Raw genomic sequence first — 27,093 nt, 5'->3', positions numbered from 1 at the left:
ACTTTATCTCCAACTCCTGTTTGACTGAGGATTTCTGTCACATTCAGGGAGGAAACTACATGTAGCTTTCAGCTGATCTGCTGAACAGAGTGGAGACTCATTCTCAGGATAGAGATACTCTATTAGTAGAGCCCATCATGCAGTACTAATGCAAAAAGTGCTAGAACCATTAACCTCAAATTATTTTCCTTCTGTAACAAAGATTAATTCATAGAAAATATCGTGGGATGAAACAGATACTGTGGTTTTAGAAAAACCTAACAAATCTGTGGGAGCTGGAGGAAGCAGTGCTTCCTAATCCCTCTGCCAAAGGTCTTGAAGGTGGCTGGATACTTTTCCCAGTATCAAATTGGGAACTGCTGGAGGAGATGCTGTGATATGAATATGCACATAAAAAACATCTATGCTTTATTGCTCACCTTTTCTTCATTACCAACACGACCCCCAGAAATATTATGACGAACAGCAAGATGCCTGCAATGACTCCAGCAATTTTAACAGTGTGGTCCGTCTGCTTCTCAGGCTCTGGGTCTGGTTTTCGGGTGGCAGCCCCTACGGAATCAGTGAAAGGAGAAGACAAACAAAACCAGGGTGTTATTCTTTCCACATTTATACATTTAATCTATCAATGCCATTAGATTTATCCTGCTGAAATAGATACCAATGGTTAATATTTTAAGGGGAAAAAAAAATAAAACCAACAACAACCCGCTTTCATACACACTGTGACAGGAAAAGAGATGCAAAACAGCTCCCCAGAGAAGGACCTGGGAGTGCTGGTGGACAAGTTCACTAGGAGCCAGCAATGTGCCCTTGTGGCCAGGAAGGCCAAATGCATCCTGGAATGCATGAAGAAGAGAGTGACCAGCAGGTTAAGGGAGGTTCTCCTCCCCCTCTACTCTGCACTAGTCAGGCCAAGGCTGGAGTGTTGCATTCAGTTATGAGCTCTCCAGTTTAAGAGAGACAGGGAGTCCAATGGAGGGCTAGAGTCTGATAGAGGGCTACAAACATGATGAAGAGACTGGAGAATGTCTTTAAGATTGAAAGTCTGAGAAACCTAGGACTGTTTAGTCTGGAGAAGAGAAGACCAAGAGTAGACCTTCTCAATGATGATCAGTGCCTAAATGGTGAGGGCCAAGAGGATGGGGCTAGATCCTTTCCAGTGGTGCCCAGCAATTGGACACGGGGCAAAGGGCACAAACTGGAATCTGGGAGGTTCCATCTGAACATGAGCAAACACTTTGCTGGGATGGTGCCAGAGCCCTGGAGGAGGCTGCCCAGAGAGGTTGTGGAATCTCCTTCTCTGGAGAGATTCCAAACCCACCTGAACATTGTGATGCTGGGCAACCTGCTGTGGGTGACCCTGCTTTAGCAGCAGGGCTGGACTAGGTGATGTCCAGAGGTCCCTTCCAATCCCCACCATGCTGGAATTTTGTGATGTGATTCTCCATATTGTTCCATGACATTTGGCATGAACGCAGCACAGGTAGGATACTACTGGCAGCCTTGACCCTTTCATGAGGCTCTCCGCAGAGATTCACACATTTCTATTATCTGTGCTGGCTCCTTTTTCTTCCTGCCATTTAGAAACTTGCTTAACACCACAATAACTATCCTAAGCCTTTATCCAAATTTGATTTGCTGGAACATTCTCCTCAATTATTTTTCATAAATGAAGCTGTAATTCCATAACATATTAGCTTAAACACCTGGAAAAGTGAGATAAGCTCATTTACCATGCATTTTACCAGCAATTGTTTTTTTACACAATAGACTTTTTTTCTTTCTCTCTTTTTTTTTTTTTTGCCTTTGGAAATCTGAATCTAGGTCACATCTGGTAGGCAAAAAGACTCCTTCTAAGCAATTTATTCACAAAGTGGGAAGCAGCTGATGATCACACCACTGGCACCCACATTTAATATCTGTTTAAATGAGATAACCAGTGCCTTACAGCAGCTACTGCCTTAGCTCTTCCAGCTTCTCCATTAAAAAAAACCCCAACATCGTTTGTACTGTTTACTGTATAATGTGATGGAACGTCAAATCCATGTCTGATGAAATATCCATTTCCTCCTCTAAATGAGTTCAGGAAGAAAAATGTTGGTTAAGGAATTCAATACACTAAACTGATTTTATATTTTTTTATGGACACTCTGTTTTCACTTTTTTTTTTTTTTTTTTTTTAAATAAAATCATGACAGCATTCACCATTCAAGGCACCAGGCCAGAAGGTGGACACAGGTATTTATGGATCACTTTCCTGATGGAGCTTTTGGGAGAAGGAAGAGTGAAGACTAAAAGTGTAATATATTAAGACCGCTTTCCTATCTCACTGCCTGGGTTTCACGAAAGATTTTGAACACCTCAATTAGAGGACACAGTCTCAAGCTGTGCCAGGGGAACTTTAGACTCGAGGTGAGGAGAAAGTTCTTCACTGAGCGAGTCATTCGCCATTGGAATGTGCTGCCCAGGGAGGTGGTGGAGTCACCGTCCCTGGAGGTGTTCAAGAGGGGATTGGATGTGGCACTTGGTGCCATGGTCTAGTCATGAGGTCTGTGGTGACAGGTTGGACTTGATGATCTTTGAGGTCTCTTCCAACCTTTGTGATTCTGTGATTAGATTTTACTTGTTTCTTCACCTTTTTATTTTTGGGGGGAGGGAAGAAAGCAAATCAGTGATCAACTTACATGAAACCAATTTCCTGTGGTTCTTCTAAGCTGTAACCAGAATCTTCTAAGATGATGAGTACCACGTGCCCACACTCATACTTTTGGCCTCCACCTTCAAAAGTCCTTACCCCTTCCTGGAGGTGTTCAAGTCCAGGTTGGACAGGGCTTTGAGTAACCAGGTTTAGTAGTAGGTACCTCCACTCAAGGCACCTACTACTGGGGGTTGGAAATAGATGATCTTTAAGGTCCCTCCCAACCCATTCTATGATACTATGATTCTATGAATGCCAGAGAAGAACTGGGAATCCATACTGTTGCCAGAGAGGTGATAACCTTTGATTAAAATACTTCTAGAGGTAACTGCAGGAACCAGGTTCTTTAGATAATTCTGGCCATGGTACTTTGTATGAGTCAAAAACGATCTGCTGCCTGTGTCTGTGCCCAGTCCAAATAGAATATTAGCTCAACAGCAAGACACCCTGCTGCTAATAACCAATCCCAAATTTGTATAATTCTTAGCATGAATAGAAGTTTTAGAATCTGGTTCTGTATTTTCTTCAATACAGATGCATAAAATGCTGTCATAAACAGTTCTTTTTGTATTTTCCTTCTGCCATATATAAATAATTTAGACTGTATTATATATAAAATATTGCACTATATATTGTATAATATGCAATTATCTCTCTCTCTATATATATATATACACCTATCTATCCCTATATAATCAACTCTATATTGCTGCAATCTTCAAAGTGGACAAAAGAGCAGCAGATTGGATGCTAGGAAGAAGTTCTTCCCCATGAGGGTGGTGAGACACTGGAACAGGTTGCCCAGGGAGGTGGTAGAAGCCCCATTGCTGGATGTTTTTAAGGCCAGGCTAGATGTGGCTCTGAGCAACCTGATCTAGTGTGAGGTGTCCCTGCCTATGGCAGGGGGTGTTGGAAGTAGATGATCCCTTCCAACCCTGACAATTCTATGATTCTATGATTTAGAAGACATCTAGAGCATCTTCATGCTAAAGAAGCTATTGAGTTGAACTTGCAAACAGGAAGCACTGAATCAAGTGCCATGCAAAAGACTTCACAGTCCTCTTTTAAATCTAAAACCCAGTAAAGGAAGAGTGCAAAGCAAGCAAGGATCATTATGTTATTAGATGCAATTTCTAAGACTGGTTTCTTCCAAATTCTATTCTTCAATGAATAGTAGATTCATTTTGGTTGGAAGAGACTTTAGAGATTGTCAAGCCCAACTCCTAACCCAGTACTGACAAGTGCACCACTAAACCATGTCCCTCAGCTCCATAATTACATGGGGTTTCCATCTCTCCACAGACCGGGATTCCACCACAGCCCTGGGCTTGACAACCTCTTTTGGGGAAGAAATTTTTCCTCATGTCCAACCTAAACCTCCCTTGTTGCAATTTGAGACCATTTCCTTTTGTTGTGCCAGTTATTACTTGGGAGAAGAGACCAACCCCCACCTGACTCCAACCTCCTTTCAGGAGTTGTAGTGAGTAAGGTCTCCACTGAGCATCCTTTTTCCAGGCAAAACAACCCCAATTCCCTCAGCTGCTTCTCAGAAGACTTGAGCTGTAGACTCTTTACCAGATTTACTGCCCTGTTCCAGCACCTCAAGGTCCTCTTGAAGTGAGAGTCCCAAAACTGAATCCAACGTTTGAGGTGTGTTCTCACCAGTGCTTCCATGTACTTAGCAGACACACTGTGAAGCAGATAATACTAAACCTTCAAGTGCATTATCTACAATGAAAGCTGGCAGTTTACTTCTCTCTGTTTTCTGTCTGAGAAGCAGATTTTGATCCAGAGGAGTATTTGTCTCTCACCTCATAATTACTTCTTAACTGACTTTTAACCTGTGGCCAGGCAGGCAATCACACTTGCACCATGGAGAGAAAGGTGAGCCGTGTGCGAGGGGACTGAGGTGGTTCAGGCTAGGAGTTACAAAATCCATTTTTCCACTTGATAAACTGCAATGTCAATTGGCACTTTCAGATGTCTTTGTGCACTTTCAAGAGAGATTTGGGAAATTCCTATTGCAAGTCTTTAAGAAAATGATGTTCTGGTTTCTCTTTTACTCTGCCGTACTGACACTGCTTCTCTTGAGTATCAAACAATAGGATGAAAGGAAATGGCATAAAGTTGTACCAGAGGAGGTTTGGATTGGATATTAGGAAAGATTTCTTTACTTGAAAGAGTGGTCAGGCATTGGAACAGGCTGCCCAGGGAGGTGGTGGAGTCACTGTCCCTATAATTGTTAAAAAATGTGTAGACATGGCACTTAGGGACATGGTGTAATGACCATGGTGCTCTGAGGTCGATGGTTGCAATCCATGACCCTAAGGTCTTTTCCATGACCTCTAAAGGTCTTTTCCATCTGGAACATTTCCATGATTCTACGACATGTACTAACAATGTTGAGTGAAATATAATCTTTCTTTGTTAGCTTGTGTCATGATATAACAGTTCTGGTGATTTATTCTATTTATTCTTGTGGTTTTAACCCATTTTTCTGATATAGTAATTTTTAATTTCCTTGATCACCCTGGAGCTTTGAAAAATATAGAGCTACAAGATTGGTGGAGTTCTTACCTCCAGTTAAAAGACTGGGTTTTAGCAACAGATTACATATTGTTTCCAATAGCTGAGCTAACCCCACTGCATTTTCCTCACAGTACCGGACCTGGTCACTTATTTGTGGGTTATTTGTTCTTTTTACCTTTAAGCTTTTGATTCTATCCTTGTACACTGAAACCTGACTTTAAACCTTTCACAATAACCCTGCTTCTGCTTTCCTGCCGAGACTGTCTGAGCTAGTGGACTAAGAATCAAGACCAAACTGTGTGTATATCGTGGTGTACCACTAGAAAGGCAACAGGTCAGCAAAGAGCAGTGAGTGCAGGACAGCTCAAGGGAGCTGATTCAAAAATGAAAGGGCATGGAAACTGTTTCCTGCCAGTTTAGAAAGGTGTTGACTTTGGAAAGTCCTTGCTTGATGAGAATAAAGCAGAGTGCTTCCTGCCCAGAGTTGAGAAGCAGAGATACACTTAAAGATAAACCCCAAGGTGCCACAAACCCTGCAAAGTATTTCCACAGCCTTCCTGCATCAAATAAAGTATAAGACAGTAACATTGTTTGGTTACAAACCCTTAGCTATTTACTTTTCTGATTACCCTCAGTGATTCCAGTTTCCCTTTTACTTATTTACTGCCCATTTTTTGTGGTTTTCCCTACAGCACCATTTAAAATGTGAAAAATCTGATTTTTCTTCACTTAGAAGAAATGGCATTCAGCTGGCCTGATTTATGACTTTCCCTCATGGCTCCCATTTTGTTTAGTACCTTGCAAGATCCAGTGATAATATTTTTAAGTAGCAGCCATGACACACCTAAAGATTTAATTTCACCTATTTTTGACTCCCAGAACTTATTCCATCAACTTTTTCTTAATAATGCAATCTCCTTTTCTGAATTTTCATGATTACTCATCCACTTCTTGCCATCTTACCACCTGTTCAGACTGAGAATTATATTTTAGTTGCTAATATTTAGTGTTTGCTGTACTGTGAATTCTTAAATTACTTCAAGCAGTGAAATTTCTATTTCAGTACCATGGGTTAGAAGAGCAGGTAAAAAAAATAATCCTCTCTCTCTTGAGAATATCCAGGTCTGGTATTAAGATCATAGCGATTGTGACACTTCCTTGGGTGGGAAATTTCCCTTTCCTTTCTCACTCAGAAGGCACAAGCACTGTGTTACTGATCAACCTCCTAACTGCATAAAAAACATCCTCCTGTGAGGAGGCTATAGATAGGAAAGCTTCATCAGAACTGTTCCTCATTGAAATGGAAGCTAACACTAGTTGCTCAGTGAATGAGCCAAGCAAATTGCTGTCTTGGTTGGAAGAGACTTTCAAGACTGTCAAGTCCAACTGTTTAACCCAGCACGGCCAGGTCACCACTAAACCATGTCCCTCAGCACTTCATCTACACATGTGTAAAATTCCTCCAAGGATGGGGACTCCAGTACTTCCCTGGACAGTTTGTTTCAGGGCTTGACAACCCTTTCAGTGAAGAATTTTCTTCTAATATCCAACCCAAACCTCCACTGGTGCAACATGAGCCTGTTTCCTCTTGTCCTATTGCTTGTTCACTGGGAATAGAATAGAATAGAATAGAATAGAATAGAATAGAATAGAATAGAATAGAATAGAATAGACCAGGTTGGAAGAGACCTTCAAGATCATCACATCCAACCTATCATCCAATCCACCTAATCAACTAAACCATGCAACCAAGCACCCTATCAAGTCTCCTCCTAAATACCTCCAATGACAGTGACTCCACCACCTCCCCAGGCAGCCCAATCCAATGGGCAATCACTCTCTCTGTGTAGAATTTCTTCTTAACCTCCAGCCTAAACCTCCTCTGGTGCAGCCTGAGACTGTGGAGAAGAAAGCAACCACCAACTCCTTGCAACCTCCTTTTAGAGAGTGGTAGAGAGCAAGAAAGTCTCTCCTTAGATTTGTTTTCTCCAGGCTAAACAACTCCAATTCCCACAGCTGCTCCTCACAAGACTTGTTTTCCAGACCCTTCACCAACTTCATTGCTCTTCTTTGATTTGACAGAGCTTGTATGGATGACAGTTATGGTCTTTCTAGGAAGGAAGTAAAGGCTCATAAAGATAAAGTTAGGAATTGCAGAAGTGCTAAAAAGAAAGGGCTGGGATAAAATGCAGTGTGATGAAATAAGAAAGCACACAAAGATCTCTGTGCTATTTGTATGAAATAAGGTGTTCACAAAGGTAGGTCAAATCACCAAGCCACAGAATGGTAGAGGTTGGAAGGGATCTGTGGAGATCACCTAGTCCAATTCCTCTGCTAAAATAGGTTAATTTAGAGCAGGTTGCACAAGGTCCTGTCTGTGCAGCTTTTAAAGTCGCCAAAGATAGAGACTCCACAACCTCATCAACAAATCAACAGGAATTCCAATCCTATATCTCAGACAGCAAAATACACCTGAATGGAAGAGTAGTGCAAAAAGTTCAGTGTCCTGTAGAAGCCTGTAGAAGCTTCCTTAGCACTTCTAACCCACATCGGCCCCAAGACTTCAGAAAAGTGTACCCTCATTGTAAAGGCTGCAGCAGCATTTTTGGTGTTAGGAAAAAAGAAGCCAGTCCAAGATGCTTCTTATTTGAGTTCTGAGTTCATGCCAGATGCCAGGGTTTGTGGCTGCCTTGGAGAAAACCCAAAGCACATACACATTTGTAGATGAAATGAATTACCACCTTGGCTAGTCTGTTTATACTGTAAGTGACTGGCACTCACTCCTCATCTGCTAGCCAGCATGTATTCTGCTAACAAAGTCTTTGTTTTATTACTCCTGGTAAAACTCCAGCTACGGGAAAAAGTTCTCCCTCCCCTTCCTCATTGTTAGCTTTCAAATCAGCATTCCCAGCTCTCCTTCGAAGCTGCGCTGCTTTTTTGTCCATATGGCAGAAGTTAGGAGGTGGTGGCATTGGGCAGGGTATAATTTGTGACAGAAGGTGGTTTTGATCAGTGGTGGTTTGTTGGGTTTATGTTTTGTTTTGTTTTGTTTTTCACTTTCCCCTCTCTACTCCATGCCTTGAATATATTAGTTTTGTAAATCCCTCAGAGTAAGGGCTCCTTTAGTTCTCTTTTCAAAGCATTTTATTTTTTTGCTTTCTGTCCTTGGCTTCTTTTGGAATCACTCATGTATAAACTGCTTTTAGCACGGGGCAGAGATTATGTTTTCTTTCTGTTTTGTGGAGTGCAGGAGCCATTTAAGTGTTGAAATCGATGCATCCTGGTTTTATCCTATTTTTTTCCTCCTACGACGTGCTGACACTCACTAAACATTGTCTTTGAATGTTTGAGAAAGAATCATACAACTGTTTTGACTGGAAAAGACCTCTAAGATTATTGAGTCCAACTGTCAACCTAAGACCAGCATGGGCATTAAACCATGTCCCAGAGTGCCATGTCTGCACATTTCTTGAACACTTCCAGGGATGGTGACTCCACCACCTCCCCGGGCAGCCTGTTCCAATGCCTGATCACTCACTCAGTAAAGTATTTTTCCCTAATATCCAACCAAAATCTCTCCTGGCACAATTTCAGGCAATTCCTCTTGTTCCATCACCTGATATTAGAGAAAAGAGACTGACTCACACCTCACTACAGTCTCCTATTGGGTAGCTGTAGAGTGCAATGAGATCTCCCCTCAGCCTCTTTTTATCCAGGCTAAACAAGCCCAGTTGCCTCAGTTGCTCCTCATAAGACTTGTTCTCTAGGCAATTTGTCAGCTTTGTTGCCCTTTCCTGGATGTGCTCCAGCAACAAAATGTTCTTCTTGTAGTGAGAGGCCCAAAATTGAACCCAATGCTCAAGGTGTGATCTCACCAGGGCCGAGTATAGGGGCACAATCACTTCTTTACTCCTGCTGGACACAATATTCCTGATCCAGATGAGGATGTTGTTGGCCTTCTTGGCTACCTGAGCACACTACTGTCTCAAACAGCACTTAGATTTCAGCAGGAGAGTGTCTTCCCTGTAATTTATGCTCATTGGTGCAATATATATTGCTGTGTACAGATCTTCCTGGCCTAAAAAATGCCTGCTGTACTTCTCATAACACAGCCATGCTGATTTGGTACATTGTTTCTTTGGTGTTCTTGAAAAGGAGGGGAAAAAAACCCAGCAAAAAAACAGCCTTGTGAAGAAATCATTGTGAAGAAGAAGAGACCATCAAAATAAGGCTCTGCTGTGCAACAATAATTATGAATTATTAATTTTGTTTGTGATATTCTTTATGAAAATGTAAATATAGGCAACAAACAACTGCATGAAAAGAAATGCAAAGAACTCCTTCACTGATGAATATGACTCATTTAACTGCCTACCAAACCAACTGTATCTCTCACTGGTGGATGATTCATGTTGGTGCATGTGAGCAAAAAGATTTTTCCTGTTAAACATCTGTGTTTTGGGTTGTCAGGAATAATAACATTCATGCCTAAACCAAATAAAGTTCCCAGTTTGACACACATCTTTTGGTCTCACCACAATCTATTTCTTCACAGGAATTTAATCCAGGCTCCTCAGACAGGATTTTTCTGGAGATTGCGCTATTTAAAATAAGGACTTACAGGAAAACATGCTGCAAGCCCTGAGAAACGAGTCATTTGTTCCTTTGCAATGAAACCATCATCCTCTGTCCTGGTTTGAGCTAGATCAGAACCAATTCTGGTCAGGGATTTGACCTCTCTCCCCAGTCTCTGCTCAGTGAGGGCATTTTCTCAAATTCAGGACAGGTTTGCACAGCAAATGGCTGCTTCAAGCACTGAGAATGCTGATGGGGAGAATTACTGCCAAGGACTGGGCTGCAGAAAGGCTCTGGCTTAGAGGTGCTCCTGTGCACACCAGGGCCACTGCCCTCCTTGGGCTGCAGGAAGTCAGAGGTGGCACCTGTGGGGTGGAGTGGACAGGACCCTCAACTGACCAACAAGGGATTCCATTCCTTGGAGAGCATCTTCAGGATCAAGCTGAGGGATCACCAGGGTCAAGTCTCTTCTTCAATGGCTGGTGTCCCAGGGGCACTTTGTCCCTTCTGCCTTCGAGCCTGATCCTTGTGCTCCTGAATCCAGTTCCAGAATCCAGCTCATGAATCTGGTTCCTGCTGCTGAAACCAGCCTCTGCCTTCTCCAGTGCCTGCCCTTGGAATCAGTGGTGACAATGGTGACATCATTGCCATAGTGGTTTGGGTTGGATATTGGTTTGCATCTTCTTGTCTTTATTTCATTGGATTGTTCTTCTTTCCAACCCAGATAAATAGTTTCTTTCCCAAACCATCAGTCTCTCTCCCTTCTTTCCTTTCTCTTCCATTTGGAAATGCAGAGGGCTTAATCGAGATCCTCTGTCACTCCTCTGATGGCCAGGCCAGACCTTGCTCTTGGCAATTTTTCTTATAGTTCTTCTTTTCCCCTTTTCTCTTAATCAAGGAAATTTAAATAACTAAAAATCATAAAATGAGATTCTTACTGGAGAAAAGAAAGTGTAACTCCTCACTCTTTGATATCTTTGAGATCATGAAGGGATGTTTAAAGCATGCTCAAAAGCTACACCACAGCCATAAATTACAGAGCATACCAACATGGTGTATTTCCCTCTTGCAAATAAACAATTTCCCAAGGAAAAAAAAATAATCTATTCTTTGGAACTTTAAGCTTTAAAATGAACCTAAATGATGCCCACACACACTTTAGTCTATTTTATGGAGAAAAAAAAGCCTGGCTACTGCATCACCAAAGAAGCTGACACAATGGTGCACATCACAGAACTCTATGTCAACACAGAAAAAGGTCATGGTGCTGTATCTGAATGACAGACTCAATACTGAAATAAAAGGCAGAATCCTCCTGAAATAGAAGGAAAAGAAGAAACTGGGCTAGGAATAGAAGAAACTGGGCTTCTTTACCCAACTTGACACATCAAAGATCATACAACTTAATGAGATACACATTTCTGATCAAGAAAGTTGGCTGGGGCACAATGAGAACATACTTGCCTTACATTTTCTGCATACATGTAGGTCTCCTACTGTATAAGGATAAGGAGGTTTGAAAAAGAGGCCCCAGCTGCTGGAACTGCAGCTGTCTCAGCACCTTGAAAGGCTGGGTTAGGTATCAGCTGATGCTATGTCAAAAAGGTCCCACTTGGAGCCGCTGAAAGTGCAACAGCACTTTATAAATCTGATTTCTGTGAAGCAGCAGCCCTATATGTAAAATGCATGAAAGCAGAAACCTTTATCCCTAAACCATTTGATTTTATGTTTCTCTACATAACTTCAAGCCAACAGTACTCACAGCAGAAGAGTGACTCTCACAAATTAGATCTAAGGAACTGAAAGCAATCAGTCCAGAATGATCATGCTCAGACAGAAAACCTCTTCTAAGCAAGTCAGCACCAATTTCTAGCCACTCCTACAGAAACAGCAGATAGCTTATCATCACCCTCACCAAGGACATTTAAACTTAGTCTGTCACTGAGGAGACCTCTGGTTGACTTTTCCAAGTTTACTACTGAACCTGTGCTGAAAAGCATCAAGCAATACCACAAATCCCTGAAAGTTTATTTCAAGTATTGTGTGCCAACAGGAAAGGTGTGGATCTGAAGCCTGAAAAGGACTCTGCCTTCTTTAGGGGAGGTAAAATGTGGCTTTAGTAGTCTCAGTTGGCCTCTACTAGGCAGAGGAGATGTGAAGTCAGATCAGAGAAATGTTTCTGTAGCTGACCGACTCAGAGTGAAACTCAGCTACAGAACTCAATGTTCTTGGCATAGACAAGTACAACTGTTTTGTTTTCCATCTATGAATGCAAGGGATCATATCCAGCATGGGAACTGAGTAAGCTAAAGCTATGGGGAAGAAGCAGTGGAGTGAAGTACTGTATTCTGATCTTCCTGACTTAACTACAAGAACATTAATGAGCAGTTCCAAATGGAAAGTCAGTGAGGACCAGGAAGAATGAAACAGGGCAGAAAGATAATGTAGTACAGGAATCCCAGTGGTAGATCCATGGCTGGCCTATGCTGCCACTGGCTCATAGAGGAGGCTGACATTCCTGGTGATTTCCACTATCAGCCCCCTTCCACTTTGTAACTCTTATGAGGGGTTATTCAAAAATCCTTCAAAATCAATCACACTCTCAGAATTTACTTGTCATTACTCATTACCTACCTATTATAAAATCATACACTGATTTGGGTTGGAAGGGACCTTCAAAGGTGATCTAGTCCAGGGAGCAGGGACATCTTGAACATGTCCAGAGAAGGACAACAAGGCTGGTGAGAGGCCTCGAGCACAAGCCCTACGAGGAGAGGTTGAGGGAGCTGGGGTTGTTTAGCCTGGAGAAGAGGAGGATCAGGGGAGACCTTGTTGCTGTCTACAACTACCTGAAGGGTGGTTGTAGCCAGGAGGGGGTTGGTCACTTCTCCCAGGCAACCAGCACCAGAACAAGAGGACACAGTCTCAGGCTGTTCCAGGGGAAGTTTAGGCTGGAGGTGAGGAGAAAGTTCTTCACCGAGAGAGTTTTTAGCTATTGGAATGGGCTGCCCAGGGAGGTGGTAGAGTCACCGTTCCTGGAGGTGTTCAAGAGGGGACTGGATGTGGCACTTGGTGCCATGGTTTAGTTGTCATGAGGTCTGTGGTGACAGGTTGGACTTGATCTTTGAGGTCTCTTCCAACCTTATTGATTCTATGATTCTATGATCTTCAACTGGATCAGTAGCCCCATCTGCTCAGAGCCCCATCCAACATCACCCTGGAATGAGTTCAGGGATGAGGAATGTACCACCTGAGTAATTTGAAGATAGATGAAAAGGTCAAAATGCGTTTGTGATAAAGGTATGAAAAGCAGAATAAAAGACAACCTCCCTTCTTTTGTAAAACATTTCCAGAGTTAACACTGTATTAGAGCAGGAAGGCTGGCTAGAGGAACTGGAAAAGAGAAAGCACAAGAAAGGAAAAATAAATCCACAGCATTCTAACTCTGTGCCAATACAGCGCAGCAATTCTTTTGTTCACATTTCATCAATGTTTACAGTGTTGCCAATAAAAAAAATATCTGTCCAAACTGAAGCAATGTTGGATGAACCAAGATTCTACTACTGGGACCAGAATAAAGTCCACCCCTGAACGGTTATCACTGATTTCAGGGGTGTTTTTTGGTATATTTCCTGTATGTTTTAAGGGGTTACAGAAAACTGTCCATCTGTCCTATATGATTAAGAACGCCTTAAACAGGCATTTTTCTAGTCAGTTCTTTTCATATCACTTTTAATTATCAACACATTTACTCACAACTGGAAGCTGATTCAATGACAGCAAACTGAAAAGTGCTAAATATAACCCTCAAAAAGCTTACACAAAATCACACAATCACAGCATGGTAGGGCTTGGAAGGGACCTCTGGCAATCATCTAGTCCAACCCACAGCAGGTTGCCCAGGACCACAATGTCCAGGTAGTTTTGGAGTCTTTCCAGAGAAGATTACTTGACAATCTCTCCAGGCAGCTTACTCCAGGGCTCTGGCAACCTCACAGCAAAGAATTTTTTCCTCATGTTTAGCTAGAACCTCCTGGGTTCCACTTTGTGCCTGTTGCCCTTTGTCCTGTCACTGGGCACCACTGAAAGATTCTGGCCCCAACCTCTTGCCCCCTATGCGTTAGATGAGAAGATTTCTCCCTCAGTCTGCTCTTTTCCAGTCTAAACTGCCCCACATTACTCAGCCTTTCTTCCTCACAAAGATGCTCCAGTTGCCTCAGCATCTTTGTAGCCCTCTGCTGGACTTCAGTAGTTCCTTGTGTCTCTTGAACTGGGGAGCCCAGAACTGGACCCAGTACTCCAGATGTGGCCTCACTAGGACAGAGTAGACTCGGAGGAGACCTTCCTTCGACCTGCTGGCCATGTTCATCTTCACGCATCTCAGGACTTTGTTTGCCTTCTTGGCATGAGGGCACCTTGATGGCTCCTGGTGAGCTTGTTGTCCATCAGCACTCTGAGGCATTCTCCTTGGAGCTGCTTTCCAGATGGTCAACCCCTCACCTGTACTGGTGCAGGGAGTTATTCCTTTCCTGGGCAGGACCCTACACTTGCCCTTGTTGAACTTCATTAGGCTCCTCCCCACTCAACTCTCCAGCTTGTCCAGGTCTTGCTGAGTGGCAGCAGAGCCTAACAGTGTCAACCACTCCTCCCAGTTTAGTATCATCAACCCACTTGCTGAGGGAACTACTCCATCCTTTCCTGCAGGTCAGTAATGAAGCTGTTAACTCCCCAGTGATGCAAACACCAGATTTGCATTTCCTAAGAACTGTAGGTTATTTTCCCCACAACTGGTCCCACATTTTCTTGCAAATTAAAATTCTAATTGCTTAGCATTTTCTGAATACAGTCAATAACTACAGATGGGAAACATGGAAATTTGCAGGTTTTTTTGGATACTAATTATATCTCTGAGTTTCTCTCACTTCCCTTGTCTCTCCTTAATTTTTCATTGTGGTACATGCAAAACATATTCTGCTTTGAAAGCAAAAATCAGAGGTACATATCTTTTTTATGCAGAAATGAAATGACACACTCCCTGACACACGACTATGCTCTAAAAAAAACCCAAACCAAACAACAAACCCAAAAATCTACTGCCTTGTTTTATACTCTCTGCTTCTCTGTAGATTGCTGCTGTTGAAAAAATTTGGATTAGATGTGACATTGACCACTATTATCCAGATGGCAGTGAAGAATTCAGTTTAAGAGGTCATCCTGGTGGGTTCATTCATATTATTTTCATAACTGGGTTTCATCTTTCCATTCTCTGGAATGAGATTAAAGGAAAGTGTCTTCCCCTCCAATTCAACCTCGAAGAGCTTCACAGATATCCCTGTGTTAAGATCACACATTACTGAGCAAATAGATGATTTTTTTAAGCTAGAGTAAACTCAACAGACTCCTCTTTAGTGGCTTAAGTTGAATTTTGTTTCTGTCTGTTCAAAAAAGATATTGGATACTGACTCTTTGAATCCTATCCTTCCTTCAGCTACAGGTTGGAACATTCACATTTCCCAATCAGTTGTGTACTTGAGGGCTGTAGCACAGCTCCTTCAATGTCTGAGTGTTTTATCTGTGGCAACCAGTTTTTAAACTCCTTTGAATAGAAGATAAATAGCTTCTACAGTGCATAACACACCTAAGCAGGCTATTTGTCTTTCATAAAGAGTAGGGGAAAACTGATCTTCTAGATCGTGGGATCTTCTCCAGTTGTTCCTGTCCCAAGTCTGTAACATCACTGGCTCTGGTGATACCCATGTTGAAGCCATAACTTGACCAATATCAAGGCTCAGAGCAGAACTGCTGATATGATTTTCCTGCAGTTTATCCTCTCTGTTCTTGAATACTTTCAGAATTTAAACTGATAATTCAGCTGCAGAAAATCTTGTAGGAATTCCCATTACTGTAAAACATGGAGTACTTAATGTGACTAAGAGAATCACATTGGTAACTGACTTCTCAGAAGCTCAGCTTCTCCATTGTATACATCTGGAAAGGGCTTGTATTTATATTGTGGGTTATTTCATCATGTGTGAATTGATATCAGCCTTACTTTAAGGCTGTCTTTGTCTAATTGTTTAACTTCTTCTCTTCTTCAGGTGCTCTGTGGAAAATGTACTCATGTTTAAAATCCTGGATGCTTTGGCTGCATTGTCTTAAAAACAGAAAACCTGACATTTGTGCAAGGAAAAAAATAGAAGGAGGAAAAGGAAACAGGAGCTCCCATGGCACTCCTGTATCCTCTTAACATTTTCTTGTAACTATACTGTTTTATAGATGAAACTGTCACTGCAAAAATGACAAATCTAACACATAAAAGAACAAAAATGGGCAATAAATCATAAGTGACACTCCAGCCCATTGAAATGCATTCACTCGGTGCAGCAGAAAGGAGGAAGATTTCCTCTTGCTTTGTATTCTGCCCAACTGAGCAAGAGACCCAGAATCCTTGAACCGTCAGTGCAGCAATCACTAGGGCCATCATGTAAAGCATGCTTAGAATTTAACTTCTGCAGCATCAGATCCATTCTCAGTCCTCTCTCCTTGTCACTTGGCCTTGAAACCTCATCGTAGTATGGCTTTGACATTACACCATGGATAACTACCCACAGCTCCCACTGCTTAGACATAGCAAGAGAAGAATAAAACTCTAAAATGGTGGATTCAACCTGCAGATAGATGTATCTGCACATAGCTTTGTTATTACAGGCAGCACTCTTGTCTCAACTAGGAAATGATGCAATTCATGCTTGATGGGGCTCTCATGATTGATGGGGCTCTCATGCTTGATGGGGCTCTTCAGACTTAATGGGGCAGCCTGACTTAGCTGGGGATGTCCCTGATTACTGCAAAGGATTCGGTCTAGATGAGCTTTAGAGGTCCCTTCCAAGCCAGTGTATTCTATGATTCTTTGAAATTGTGGGTTGTCCATTCCCCAAAATGACACTTCAAGTTTCAGCATGTCAAAATACATCTAAATCAACATGATGTGGTTCAAGGATGAAGAAAAATGAATGGGAACGTCTGTCCAGTCTGTGTTTCTATACCTGAAATGCATTGGAAAAGACAAGAAACTCGATAAGTAGGAAAATATTCCTTCTCAAATTCATGCTCTTGGTTTTTGTGTTAATAAAGAAACTGGATCCAGCATAAGTCTGGAGTAGTTCCCTTGTCATTAAAAAAAAATAAATAAAAAATTAAAAATTTCAATGAGTTTGTGATTTAATCAATAATTTCAGCTGGCTTTTTTCACTTCTGCACTGGAATGACTGAGAGCAGAATCTGACCCAGACTCCAGCAATAAATCTTGCAAGGCACTGAATACACACCTGAATAAATCTGTGCTTTTTATTATGCTTCTAACTTAATCAGGGGAGAAGAAACCAATTGGGGTTATTTTATGACTGCTTTTAGCTTGGTTGTAAAATATGCTGCTCAAGCAGACCTTAAGGTATGCAGAGTCAAAATCTTTTAAGCTTTAACATTGCCACTTCTTCCCAGTTCTTAAATATCAGTTACTGTACAAAATTTCCAACATTTCCTGTTGTATCTGATTTGTACGGCGAATTTAATCTCTGAAGAGTGTACAACACAGAACTCTTCCTTCCAGCTGCACGGGTAATTAACAGTGGGTAGTAAAAAGGGTGTTCTATGGAAATCAGTCTTAATAATATCCAGTGAAGTAGTGGCTGCTCCACTACATCACAAATGGAAATACTTTAATTTAAATATAAGTAGCTCAGACATATTTCAACAATTAAGAAAATGCCTGAAAGAATGAACACCCTAATCATAATTCCAAGCATGATGTTTTATCAGAATGCAGACAGAACAAAATAGATGAGGGCCAAGTGAATACCAAATGTGGCCAATTTAAACCTATTACGTGGACTATCTCTGACAAACACTGAAGCACATTGCAAGTGATTTCAGGCTTTCTTAAAAGCATGGATTGTAACTTTCAAGTTAAGAATATACAGCCATTTGTGTATGGGATAGCTTTTTTGTTAACCTTTGACATGCTTTCAATTCTACTGTTTGTGAAAGTATGAAGATGCTATCATGAGGACTATCATCACAGAATCACATCATGGTGGATGTTGAAAGGGGCCTCTCAAGATCATCTAGGCCAGCTCCCCACGCATCACCCACAGCAGACTGCCCAAGATCAAAATGTCTAGGTGGGTTTTGACTCTCTTCAGAGACAGAGACTCCACAACCTCTCTGGGCAGCTTGCTCCAGGGCTTGGGCATCCTCACAGCAAAGATGCTTCTCCTCATGTTCCTGGATTGCAGATTGTGTGCCTTGTCTCTTGTTCTGTGACTGGGCACCACTGGAAAGAGTTTGGACTCGTCTGCTTGCCCCCTACCCTTTAACTACTGATGAGCATTGATGAGATTCCTTCTCACTCTGCTCCTCTCCAGGCTTAACAGCCCCAGGTCTCACAGCCTTTCCTCCTCACAGAGATGCTACAGTCCCCTCAGCATCTGTGTAGCCCCTGTTAGATGCTTTCCAGTAGTTCCTTGTCCCTCTTGTACTGGGAAGCCCAGAATTGGACCCAGTACTCCAGATGTGGTCTGACTAGGATAGCATGGAGAGGGAGAGGAATCCCTCTTTACCTGCTGGTCACACTTTTTTTCATGCATCCCAGGACACCATTGACCTTCTTGTCTACAGGAACATGATCTGTGCTCATAGTGAACACTGTCAATTCTGCCTTCTATCCCAATCTATGTGTTCCTGAATCCAGTTTCAGAATCCATCACCTGAATCAGGTTCCTGTCTGACACTGAATCCAATGTAGGACTTTTCCACTCCCTGACCTTAGCATCAGTGGTGACATACTGGTTTCACATATTGGTTTGTATCTGTCTCTATTTCATTGGATTGTTCTTCTTTCCACCACAACTGATTTAGTTCATTTCCAAACCCAACAGTTTCTCTTCCTTATTCCCTTTTCCTTCCCTTTGGGAAGGGAGAGTGGTTCATAAAGAGCCTCTGGCGCTTGTCTGGTGAGCTGGCCCAGTCCCCACTCTTTAGAATGAGAAAAGGGTGGTTAGAATGTGCATCATTTTGTTCCTTATGTCCACTTCAGCTCATATAAACCTCCTAGAAGATGTTTGGATTTCTCATGGATACTGCAGATACCATTTCTGCTGTACTGACCTGAAGTCCAGAAGTCTACCTAAGGGATCCCTACACAGTATGTCTCTGCAGAAATATTCCTTTTGCTACCATGAGACCAGTCATGGGGTGGGTGAAGTTTTTCACTCCATAATGCAGCTGTGACAGCTGAGGAGGAGGAAGATGCTTCTTTCCTTTAGATCACACAGTCTTTCAAACTGTGAGATAGGTTTGCAAGAGTAATGAGAGTTGCAGAGGCTTTTTGGTACCTTTCATGAATAGCCATAGATGCTGTTTGAGGTCTAACTTGAGTCTTTTCCCCTATAAAAATTAGTTTCTGGTAGAACAGATTTTTCTGTTCTGGCAGAACAGAAATTGAAGTTATAGACCTGACAAAAAAACACAGAGTACCAATTCTATGAACCACCAGTGACAAAGCAACAAGTACTTCACTGGCTGTCCTAGAATCATAGAACTGTCAGGCTTGGAAGGGACCTCAAGGATCACCTAGCTCCAACCTCCTTGCCAAGGGCAGGGACACTTCACGCTAGATCAGGTTGCTCAGAGCCACATCCACCCTGGCCTTAAAAACCTCCAGCAGTGGGGCTTCTGCCACCTCCCTGGGCAACCTGTTCCAGCATCTCACCACCCTCATGGGGAAGAACTTCTTCCTAACATCCAATCTGAATCTACCCATTTCTAGTTTTGTTCACTACCTGACACCACAAAAAGTCCCTCCCCATCTTTCTTGTAGGCCCCCTTCAGATACTGGAAGGCCATAATAAGGTCTCCTTGGAGCCTTCTCTTCTCCAGACTGAATAGCCCCAACTCTCTCAATCTGTCTTTACAGGAGAGGAGCTCCAGTCCTCTGATCATAGTCATGAGCCTTCTCTGGACATGTTCCAGCACATCCATATCCTTCTTGTAATAGGGGCTCCAGTCCTACACTACCTATATCTCCAGTGGTTCCTATAGTCATCCAGATTTGCATTATAAAATGAAGAGCAGAAATACATCTAATTCTCCATATGGGAAATCTTAGTTATAGAAGCATAGAATTCCTTTGAACAGAGTTTTTAAGCTCATCAAGTCCAACCAAACCTTGTGATAAGGAAATCAAAACTAGTTGAAGTTGAAGGATATGAAACAGATATTCTTTGTCTCTTCAAAGGTGCATTTGTATTCTCAATTTAAAAAAAATAGTTGGGCTATAAAACTCTTTGTAGACAGAGCTTCTGAGAAGCAGCACTAACAATGAGCTAGTCCATCCTGGTACCATCTAAACATGTTATTCTGGTTAGTTCCTATGTTAGTATATAACACAAATATACAAGCAACAATTTTGTCTTGATTGACATGGGAAATTTGGCATTGTGGACCACTCTTCTTTGTGACTAGAATGCTATAGTAGATGTGTCACTGATCCTCTTATCTTAAGCTGAAGAATTTAACTGTCTCTTATTGACTATAGTGGTATCCAGATCTGAAGTTCTCCTCCTTAGACACCCTGGCAGCAACATTTCCATGCTTCCTGAGGAACTCTGCCAGTATTCCTGAAAAAGGCAAAGATTTTATCACATACTAAATGGTGATGGACTAGGCCTAACTTCCTGTGTTATGTATCCCACAAAACTCACTTTAGATTCTACTGTTTTTAATGCTTTTGCTTCTGTTTGAAAATAATGAGATTTCCAAATCCCTTAAAAGGCTTTATGCATGTGTTTGTCTTCTGACAAAATGAGTCTTTTCCCCAAGATCATGAAGATTGTCTGGCCTTCAGGACACATACAGCCTAACAACGGGCTCAAGTGCTGAGTTTACTTTGCCAATTCAACTTAAAAACCTTACAGTCTTGTTTCTCTTCATATACCACATACTACATTGCTATGTTTTAATCCTAGAACTCAACTATGACATTTGAAAGAAATCAATTGTATTTCTTTAATTTTTTTGTGTACTGAAATGTTGCCAGAAAATATGATCCTCCCAACATTCTGCATGAAAATGAAATCCATTAATCCAAGACCTTTGTCCTAACTTAGACATGCAGCTCATGAACTTAAATTGTCTTGAAATTCAAGTGTCTAAACCTAACAGCACAGAAAAATAATAAACAAGTACACAAATATTTATCTATATTCAAACTAACATTCAATTTATGGATAGAGCAAGACTAGATCTCATCAAAACATTGAGCTTGAAGGAACGTTTCACAGATCACACACACAATGGGCACATGCAGCGGAGTTGGACATACAGATGTGTGTCTACATTTTGGTGCCAAGCACACGATTTTAACTGAATGGGGCAGCAGAAAAATCTAGAAACAGAACAGAAACTTTCAACATAGAACACTATTTATGAGCAGAGAATGGAGAAACCATCAAGGAAAAGGAGCCAAAGGAAATGAGAGAGAATGGGCATGATGAGTTGTCTGTACTTGAACATCTGACCTGTTAGTTGGTCGTCGCCTGCAGCAGGGGCGATGCGAATGTATGGTGTTGTAAGCTGAGTCACGATTATCGCAGCTAAGGCAAAGGAAGATTTCCAGGTCAGCATGCATGAGGGAAAAAAAAGCCAGACTGAAGCTAGGCCAGCAAGAAGAATCTTGATCAATTGTTTATTGTCTGCACTTGTCATTAAAAAAAACCACAAAACCAAACAAAAAACCAAACCCAAAAAACCTCTCACAACTTTGCTTTTCATCTTGAGTTGTTAGTTTGGTTATTCTGCAAATTAATAAGCTTTTGTATGTGACTTTCATTCAGGAAGAGGACTCAAAGCACATTATTTACATATAATGTAATAGTGGATACTCTTTGCCTATGCAAGTCACAGCACTGAGCTTTCTAAGTCAAAATTAATTGTCATCCATACTCTAGTGTTAACTCCTCCAGGTAATTTGAGCTAGTATCACAATTTGTTTTCCTGTTTCATAATAGCACATTTTTCCTTCTGAAAGATGATTTTCATGCGAGCTATTTTTGATCTAGTTAAGATGAATTTTTCTTGTACCTACTTGTCTCTTTGTTCTTAAAACACATACACTACACATACACTTAACTTCCAGCACATAGGGAATGACCACTGCAAGTCGGCATGCTTTTAGTTAGCTATCTACATAAGTTATGAAGCCTGACTTTCAAGTCCACATTTTGCCACTAAGACAAGAAAAAGATACAGAAACTGATTTTGTGTGTGTGTGTTTGTGTGCCTGAAGTATTAAGGCTTTTCTATCTGAAACGTGACAATCACTGACTGGTATAGACAACTCTTAACTCATCTCACATTAATAAAAATTAATATTTCTTTGTTTGCCAGCAGTTCTATATTGCCTCTAAACGGTTAAGCACAGCATGATACATACATATTAAGGGATATTAAAAAAAAAAAATCTAAAAAATTAAAAGGTCAGATCCAACATGATGCAGCTGGAGAATGATGCAAAGGAAAAAATATTGGAAAATTAAGGACAAAATTATATGAACGATCGCTCATTTACATAGAACAGCCTGGGTGCGATTAGGAGTGTGGCAACGAGTGAGGAAAATAGATCATCTACCATCTGCAGACAATTAAACTCAAAACTGCTGCTGCATAATATTTGGAAAGATCCCTCTGCAACACTGAAATTCAGTGTTGATAGTAGCTGCTAGAGCGCTGTTGCTATTCGATTTAAAATATTATAATATCCCTTTCTCTCTCATAATTAATGAAAGCCTTCCAATATTGCAAAATTAGAACAATGATGTCTCCCCCTTGAGAACCGAGTTCCTAGGAGATAACCAAGATGTTTCTATCCAGACAGTGCTGTAAGTAGAAGCAGGAAACAGAGTCTTAATATAAATCACCAATCACCACAAAGCTGATAGCAATAAACTTGGAGGAGTTTTGGAAGGTTTTCAGCTTCGTCTGCTGAGATTTTAGAGTCATTTAGGTTGCAGAATGAGTAGGTATATGAAAACCATATTTCAAGCAAAATACGACAACCTTCATTACCGCTGGTACAAAAACCTCTTCATGACTTTTGTTTGTTTGTTTGTTTAATTATCTTGTAAAAAATAATGGGAGAGGAAGCCCTGAGGTCTCCACATTTGTATAGACACCAAATAGTCACTGAGGTCCTAGAAGCCTTTCTCTAGGGAAAACTAAGATGAGAAGACTGAATTACAAGAACATGTTGCCTGATTCTTCTAGCAAAGACAGTAGCAAAGACTTCAGCAGAAGCAGGAAGGGAACTTTCAGTTCTACAAAGTCCAGTATTCTGATACTAAATTACACTTGAAATCATTGCAGTCAGGATTTTTATATGATCTCTAGAAGACTACATTTAACAAAGGTCTCATCTGTGAAAAGGTAATGGTCATAATCTAAGACCATTTGAAACAATGTTACAAACTGAGCTTGTTGAAAATATACTTGATGGAATGAGAAAATATCTGTTGCACCTGTCTCTGATCCAGCAACACAGTTTTGCATGTACCGGTTGAGCACATGCTGGACAGCAAGCACCTGCATTATCATAGAATCATAGAAGGGTTTGAATTGGAAGGAACTTCAAAGATCATCTCAAGAGATGATCATCACAAGATCATCAAAGATATCTCAAAGATCAGCTCAAGAGAGATGGGGATATGCTGAAGAGAGTCAAATTGATAGTTATGAGGATGATTGTGAGGCTTGAACGTCTCTCCTGTGAAGAAAAACTGAGACCTGGGGCTGTTCAGTCTGGAGAAGAGAAGGCTGAGAGGGGCTCTTATCAATGTCTATAAATATCTGAGGGATGGGTGTCAGGATTAAGGTGATGGTCTCTTTTTAGTGGTGCCCAATGACAGGACAAGGAGCAATGGGTACAATCTAGAACACAGGAAGTTCCACCTCAACACGAGGTGACAGTTTTTTACTGTGAGGGTGACAGAGCCCTGGAACAGGCTGCCCAGAGAGGCTGTGGAGTCTCCTTCTCTGGAGACTCTCAAAACCCATCTGGATGCATTCTTGTGCAGCCTACCCTAGGTGATCATGCTTTGGTTGGCAGGGGTTTTGGACTAGATGATCTCTAGAAGATCCTTTCACCCTGTAATATTCTGTGATTCTGTGATTCACTGATCTAGTTCCATCCCAGCATGGTAGGGATTGGAAGGGGCTCCTGGAGAACACTTAGTCCGAACCCTTGCTAATGTAGGTTCAACTAGAAGAGGTTCCCCAGGATCATTCTCAGGAGAATTCTGAATCTCCGCAGAGAAGTACACTCCACAATATTTCTGGGCAGCAGTTTTATAAATGAATGGCCTAAAGCACATCAATTCACCTTTAAAAAACACAAAATGTGAACTTTTGAAGATAAGGGGAAGCACAAAACACAAACATTTAAGAAATGTTATTAGTGACTGAAAACTGGATTTCTACTGGAGAGCATTTGCAATCTTATTTGTAAGAAGCATTGTGATAAATAGATGGACACGATGAGCACATGATGGAGCTTAAGCAGCTTATTTTCCTGTGCTTATACTGAAGACAAATCTTCTGACCCACAGACAATAAGGGTTTTGCTGTTTTCACTATGCTGTTTCCATCTATATGTGACAGGACACTGAAGTCTGCTTTTCTAGAACACAAGTCTTCTGAGGAGTGGATCTGAGGAGTGGACGAAGTAGCTACAGTGTTTAGCCTGGAGTTAAGGAGGCTGAGGAGGACCTTCTTGATCTCTGCAGGTACCTGAAAGGAACTTGGAGCAAGGTGGGGGTTGGTCTCCTCTCCCAGGGAACAAGAGTTAGGACAAGAGGAAATGGCCTTAAGATGCACCAGGGGAGGTTTAAGTTGGACTTTGGAACAATTTCATCCTCAAAACGGTTGTCAAGCCCTGGAACAGACTGCCCAAGGCAGAGGTGAAGTCACCATCCCTGAAAGGATTTAAAATACATATAGATGTAGTGCTGAAGGGCATGGTTAATGGTGCTGGCAGTGCTGGGCATAACTGTTGATCCTGACAATCTCACAGGTCTCTTCCAACCAAATGATTCTGTTATTCTCTCAAGTTAGAGCTATTACAATATGTCATGGTCTCCATTGTATTTTTATAAAGTAACAGAACTTAAAACAATAATACAGACAGTCAGTCCATAAGGATGGAAATCAATGATCTGCAGAAGACCTCCAAGAAAGTTTTGCACCAGGGACTGCAAATGCCATCAGGGACACCTCTGGTTTTCAAGTCTTCCCAACAGCAACTCTCCTTATTCTGTAGGCTTCACAAAGGTATTATAAAGAATTTTTCTACATGCCTTCAAACCAAAAATGTGTGGAGATGTGTTTAAAATAAAAGCTCAATTTCTCACATCTCTATTGCCAAATGGGTTAGCTCAAAGTAGCCTGTTGCTATGGGAGCCATTCCAATCCATAAAGGTATTCTCACTTCTCAAATGAGACATTGAGATTTTTTCAGTCTGTCAAGTAGTTGAAATAGTTGAACATCCATTAGTGATTAGGAATGCAGATCTTCAAATAATTTAAAATCCATTCCTATTATCACCTGTTCGGATTTCTGAGGTAGTATAGTGCACTCCTGGTATCACTGAAGCTACTTGGAAAGCAACAGCATTAGTTTCCTGATGAACCTGGAATTAATTTCTCATCTTGCATTTTGCTTTAGTTATTCGGAGACCTTATGATGGCCTTTCAGTACTTAAAGGGGCTTGAAAGAAAGATACGGATAACCTTTTTATCAGGGCCTGTTGTGATAGGACAAGGGGTGATGGTTTTAAACTAAAAAAGGGGAGATTTGGACATTTTTTTTTGTGTGTGCTGAGACACTTGCCTAGGATGCCTAGGGAGGCGGTAGATGCTCCATCCTTGGAAAACTCCAGGTCAGGTTGGATGGGGTTCTGAGCAAGCTGATCTAGTTGTTCCTGGTTAATATAGGGGAGCTGAACTAGATGACCTTTAAAGGTCTCTCCCAGTCCAAGATGCTCTTTGATTCTATGATTTTAAAATTTTCCATGCTTTAGTGAGCAGACAGTTAATAAATTACAATTAAATCTGCTTTAAAAGACAAACTAGAAACAAGTTCAAAAAATCATAAAAAAGAAGGAAAAAAAAAAGTATTTGTCACTTTAGGGAGAATCCAGCCTTTCAAAAGAGGCAGCTATGTGCTAGAATTTCTGTTACTTTTAAATAGTGAGATTTTCCTTCCTCTTGTTTAAATTTAGAGATGGTGATGGTGACTTTGGAGAGATTCTAAACCTTCTTGGATGCTGTTCTGTGCAACCTGCTCTAGATGAACCTGCTCTGGCAGGAGTGTTTGACTAGATTATCTCCAGAGGTCCCTTCCACCCTTTGTCCTGTGATTCTGTGAATTGTGAAGTCTATGTATGAAGGAAACAATGGGATCAGTTAACTTAGGGATAGTTGCCATGAGACATACAGACAGAGATGTGATGCTGAGGGTCTTGGTTTAGCACCAGCATTGGTAGAGTGAGGTAATGGTTGGGCTCAGTGATCTTAACGATTCTATGATATGCCGCAAGGAATACTCTTAGCAGGTGCCCAAACTACACAGTGTTACTACCCGCTCCTACTCCTAGCAGTACTTTGTCTATCTCCAAATAATCATACTAACCCATCACTTCTTTTCCAGGCATTGAAGTTGCCACCAGCCAGAGGTACTAACAAGGTGAGAATACAAAGATAACCACGACAGGTCCTAGCCTCCAAAGCAACACACATCAGCAGCATTCTTATCTTTCCCTGTTTGGGGCTCAAACCTGTAGCTATCGCTGCTTCAATTATACAAACCTGCTCTCACCAATGTTAGCATCATGTGCTGACAGCCCTGTAAAGACAGAGGATCTGTACTGTGAAAATGAAGAAAGTTATTTCTCCACTTTTCCTTTTACAAAGCAACTAAGGTAAGATAATTGCTTAGGAGTAAGGGACAATTTTTCACTATAGATATACAAGCAGCTAGCACCCACCCTGCAATTGGTAATTTTACATCTCTATTATATTTAGCCCAAAATATTTATTGTGAGACCATATAAAAAAACCCACAGGATATAGATATATTTTAAGAGCCTTGTGTTCAAGTAGACAGCTACAAATGACTAATACAATAATTAGGACAAACAAACAAACAAACAAACAAACTTCCTAAGTCTCAGCCAGAGATG

The 27,093-nt window shown here is 41.3% G+C and overlaps 1 protein-coding gene across 16 annotated transcripts in view; it reads right to left on the bottom strand.

The window, feature by feature from the left end:
* Window positions 1-27,093, bottom strand: part of PTPRM (protein tyrosine phosphatase receptor type M) — a 514,813-nt gene that overhangs the window by 182,520 nt on the left and 305,200 nt on the right. For 9 of the 16 annotated variants that reach the window (XM_054164442.1, XM_009909925.2, XM_054164443.1 and 6 more), the window contains exons 14-15: window positions 21,382-21,456; window positions 420-552 (exon numbers count right to left, since the gene is read on the bottom strand). In XM_054164442.1, coding sequence (XP_054020417.1) covers window positions 420-552; window positions 21,382-21,456 — 208 coding nt within the window. The remainder of the gene's footprint in view (window positions 1-419; window positions 553-21,381; window positions 21,457-27,093) is intronic. The other 7 variants (XM_054164447.1, XM_054164458.1, XM_054164448.1 and 4 more) reach the window with 1 other exon arrangement.

The sequence above is a fragment of the Dryobates pubescens genome, chromosome 9 (assembly GCF_014839835.1).
Source record: "Dryobates pubescens isolate bDryPub1 chromosome 9, bDryPub1.pri, whole genome shotgun sequence".
Lineage (NCBI taxonomy): Eukaryota > Metazoa > Chordata > Aves > Piciformes > Picidae > Dryobates > Dryobates pubescens.
Note: the sequence above shows the minus strand (reverse complement) of the source record. Positions and strands in the feature narration are given on the sequence as shown.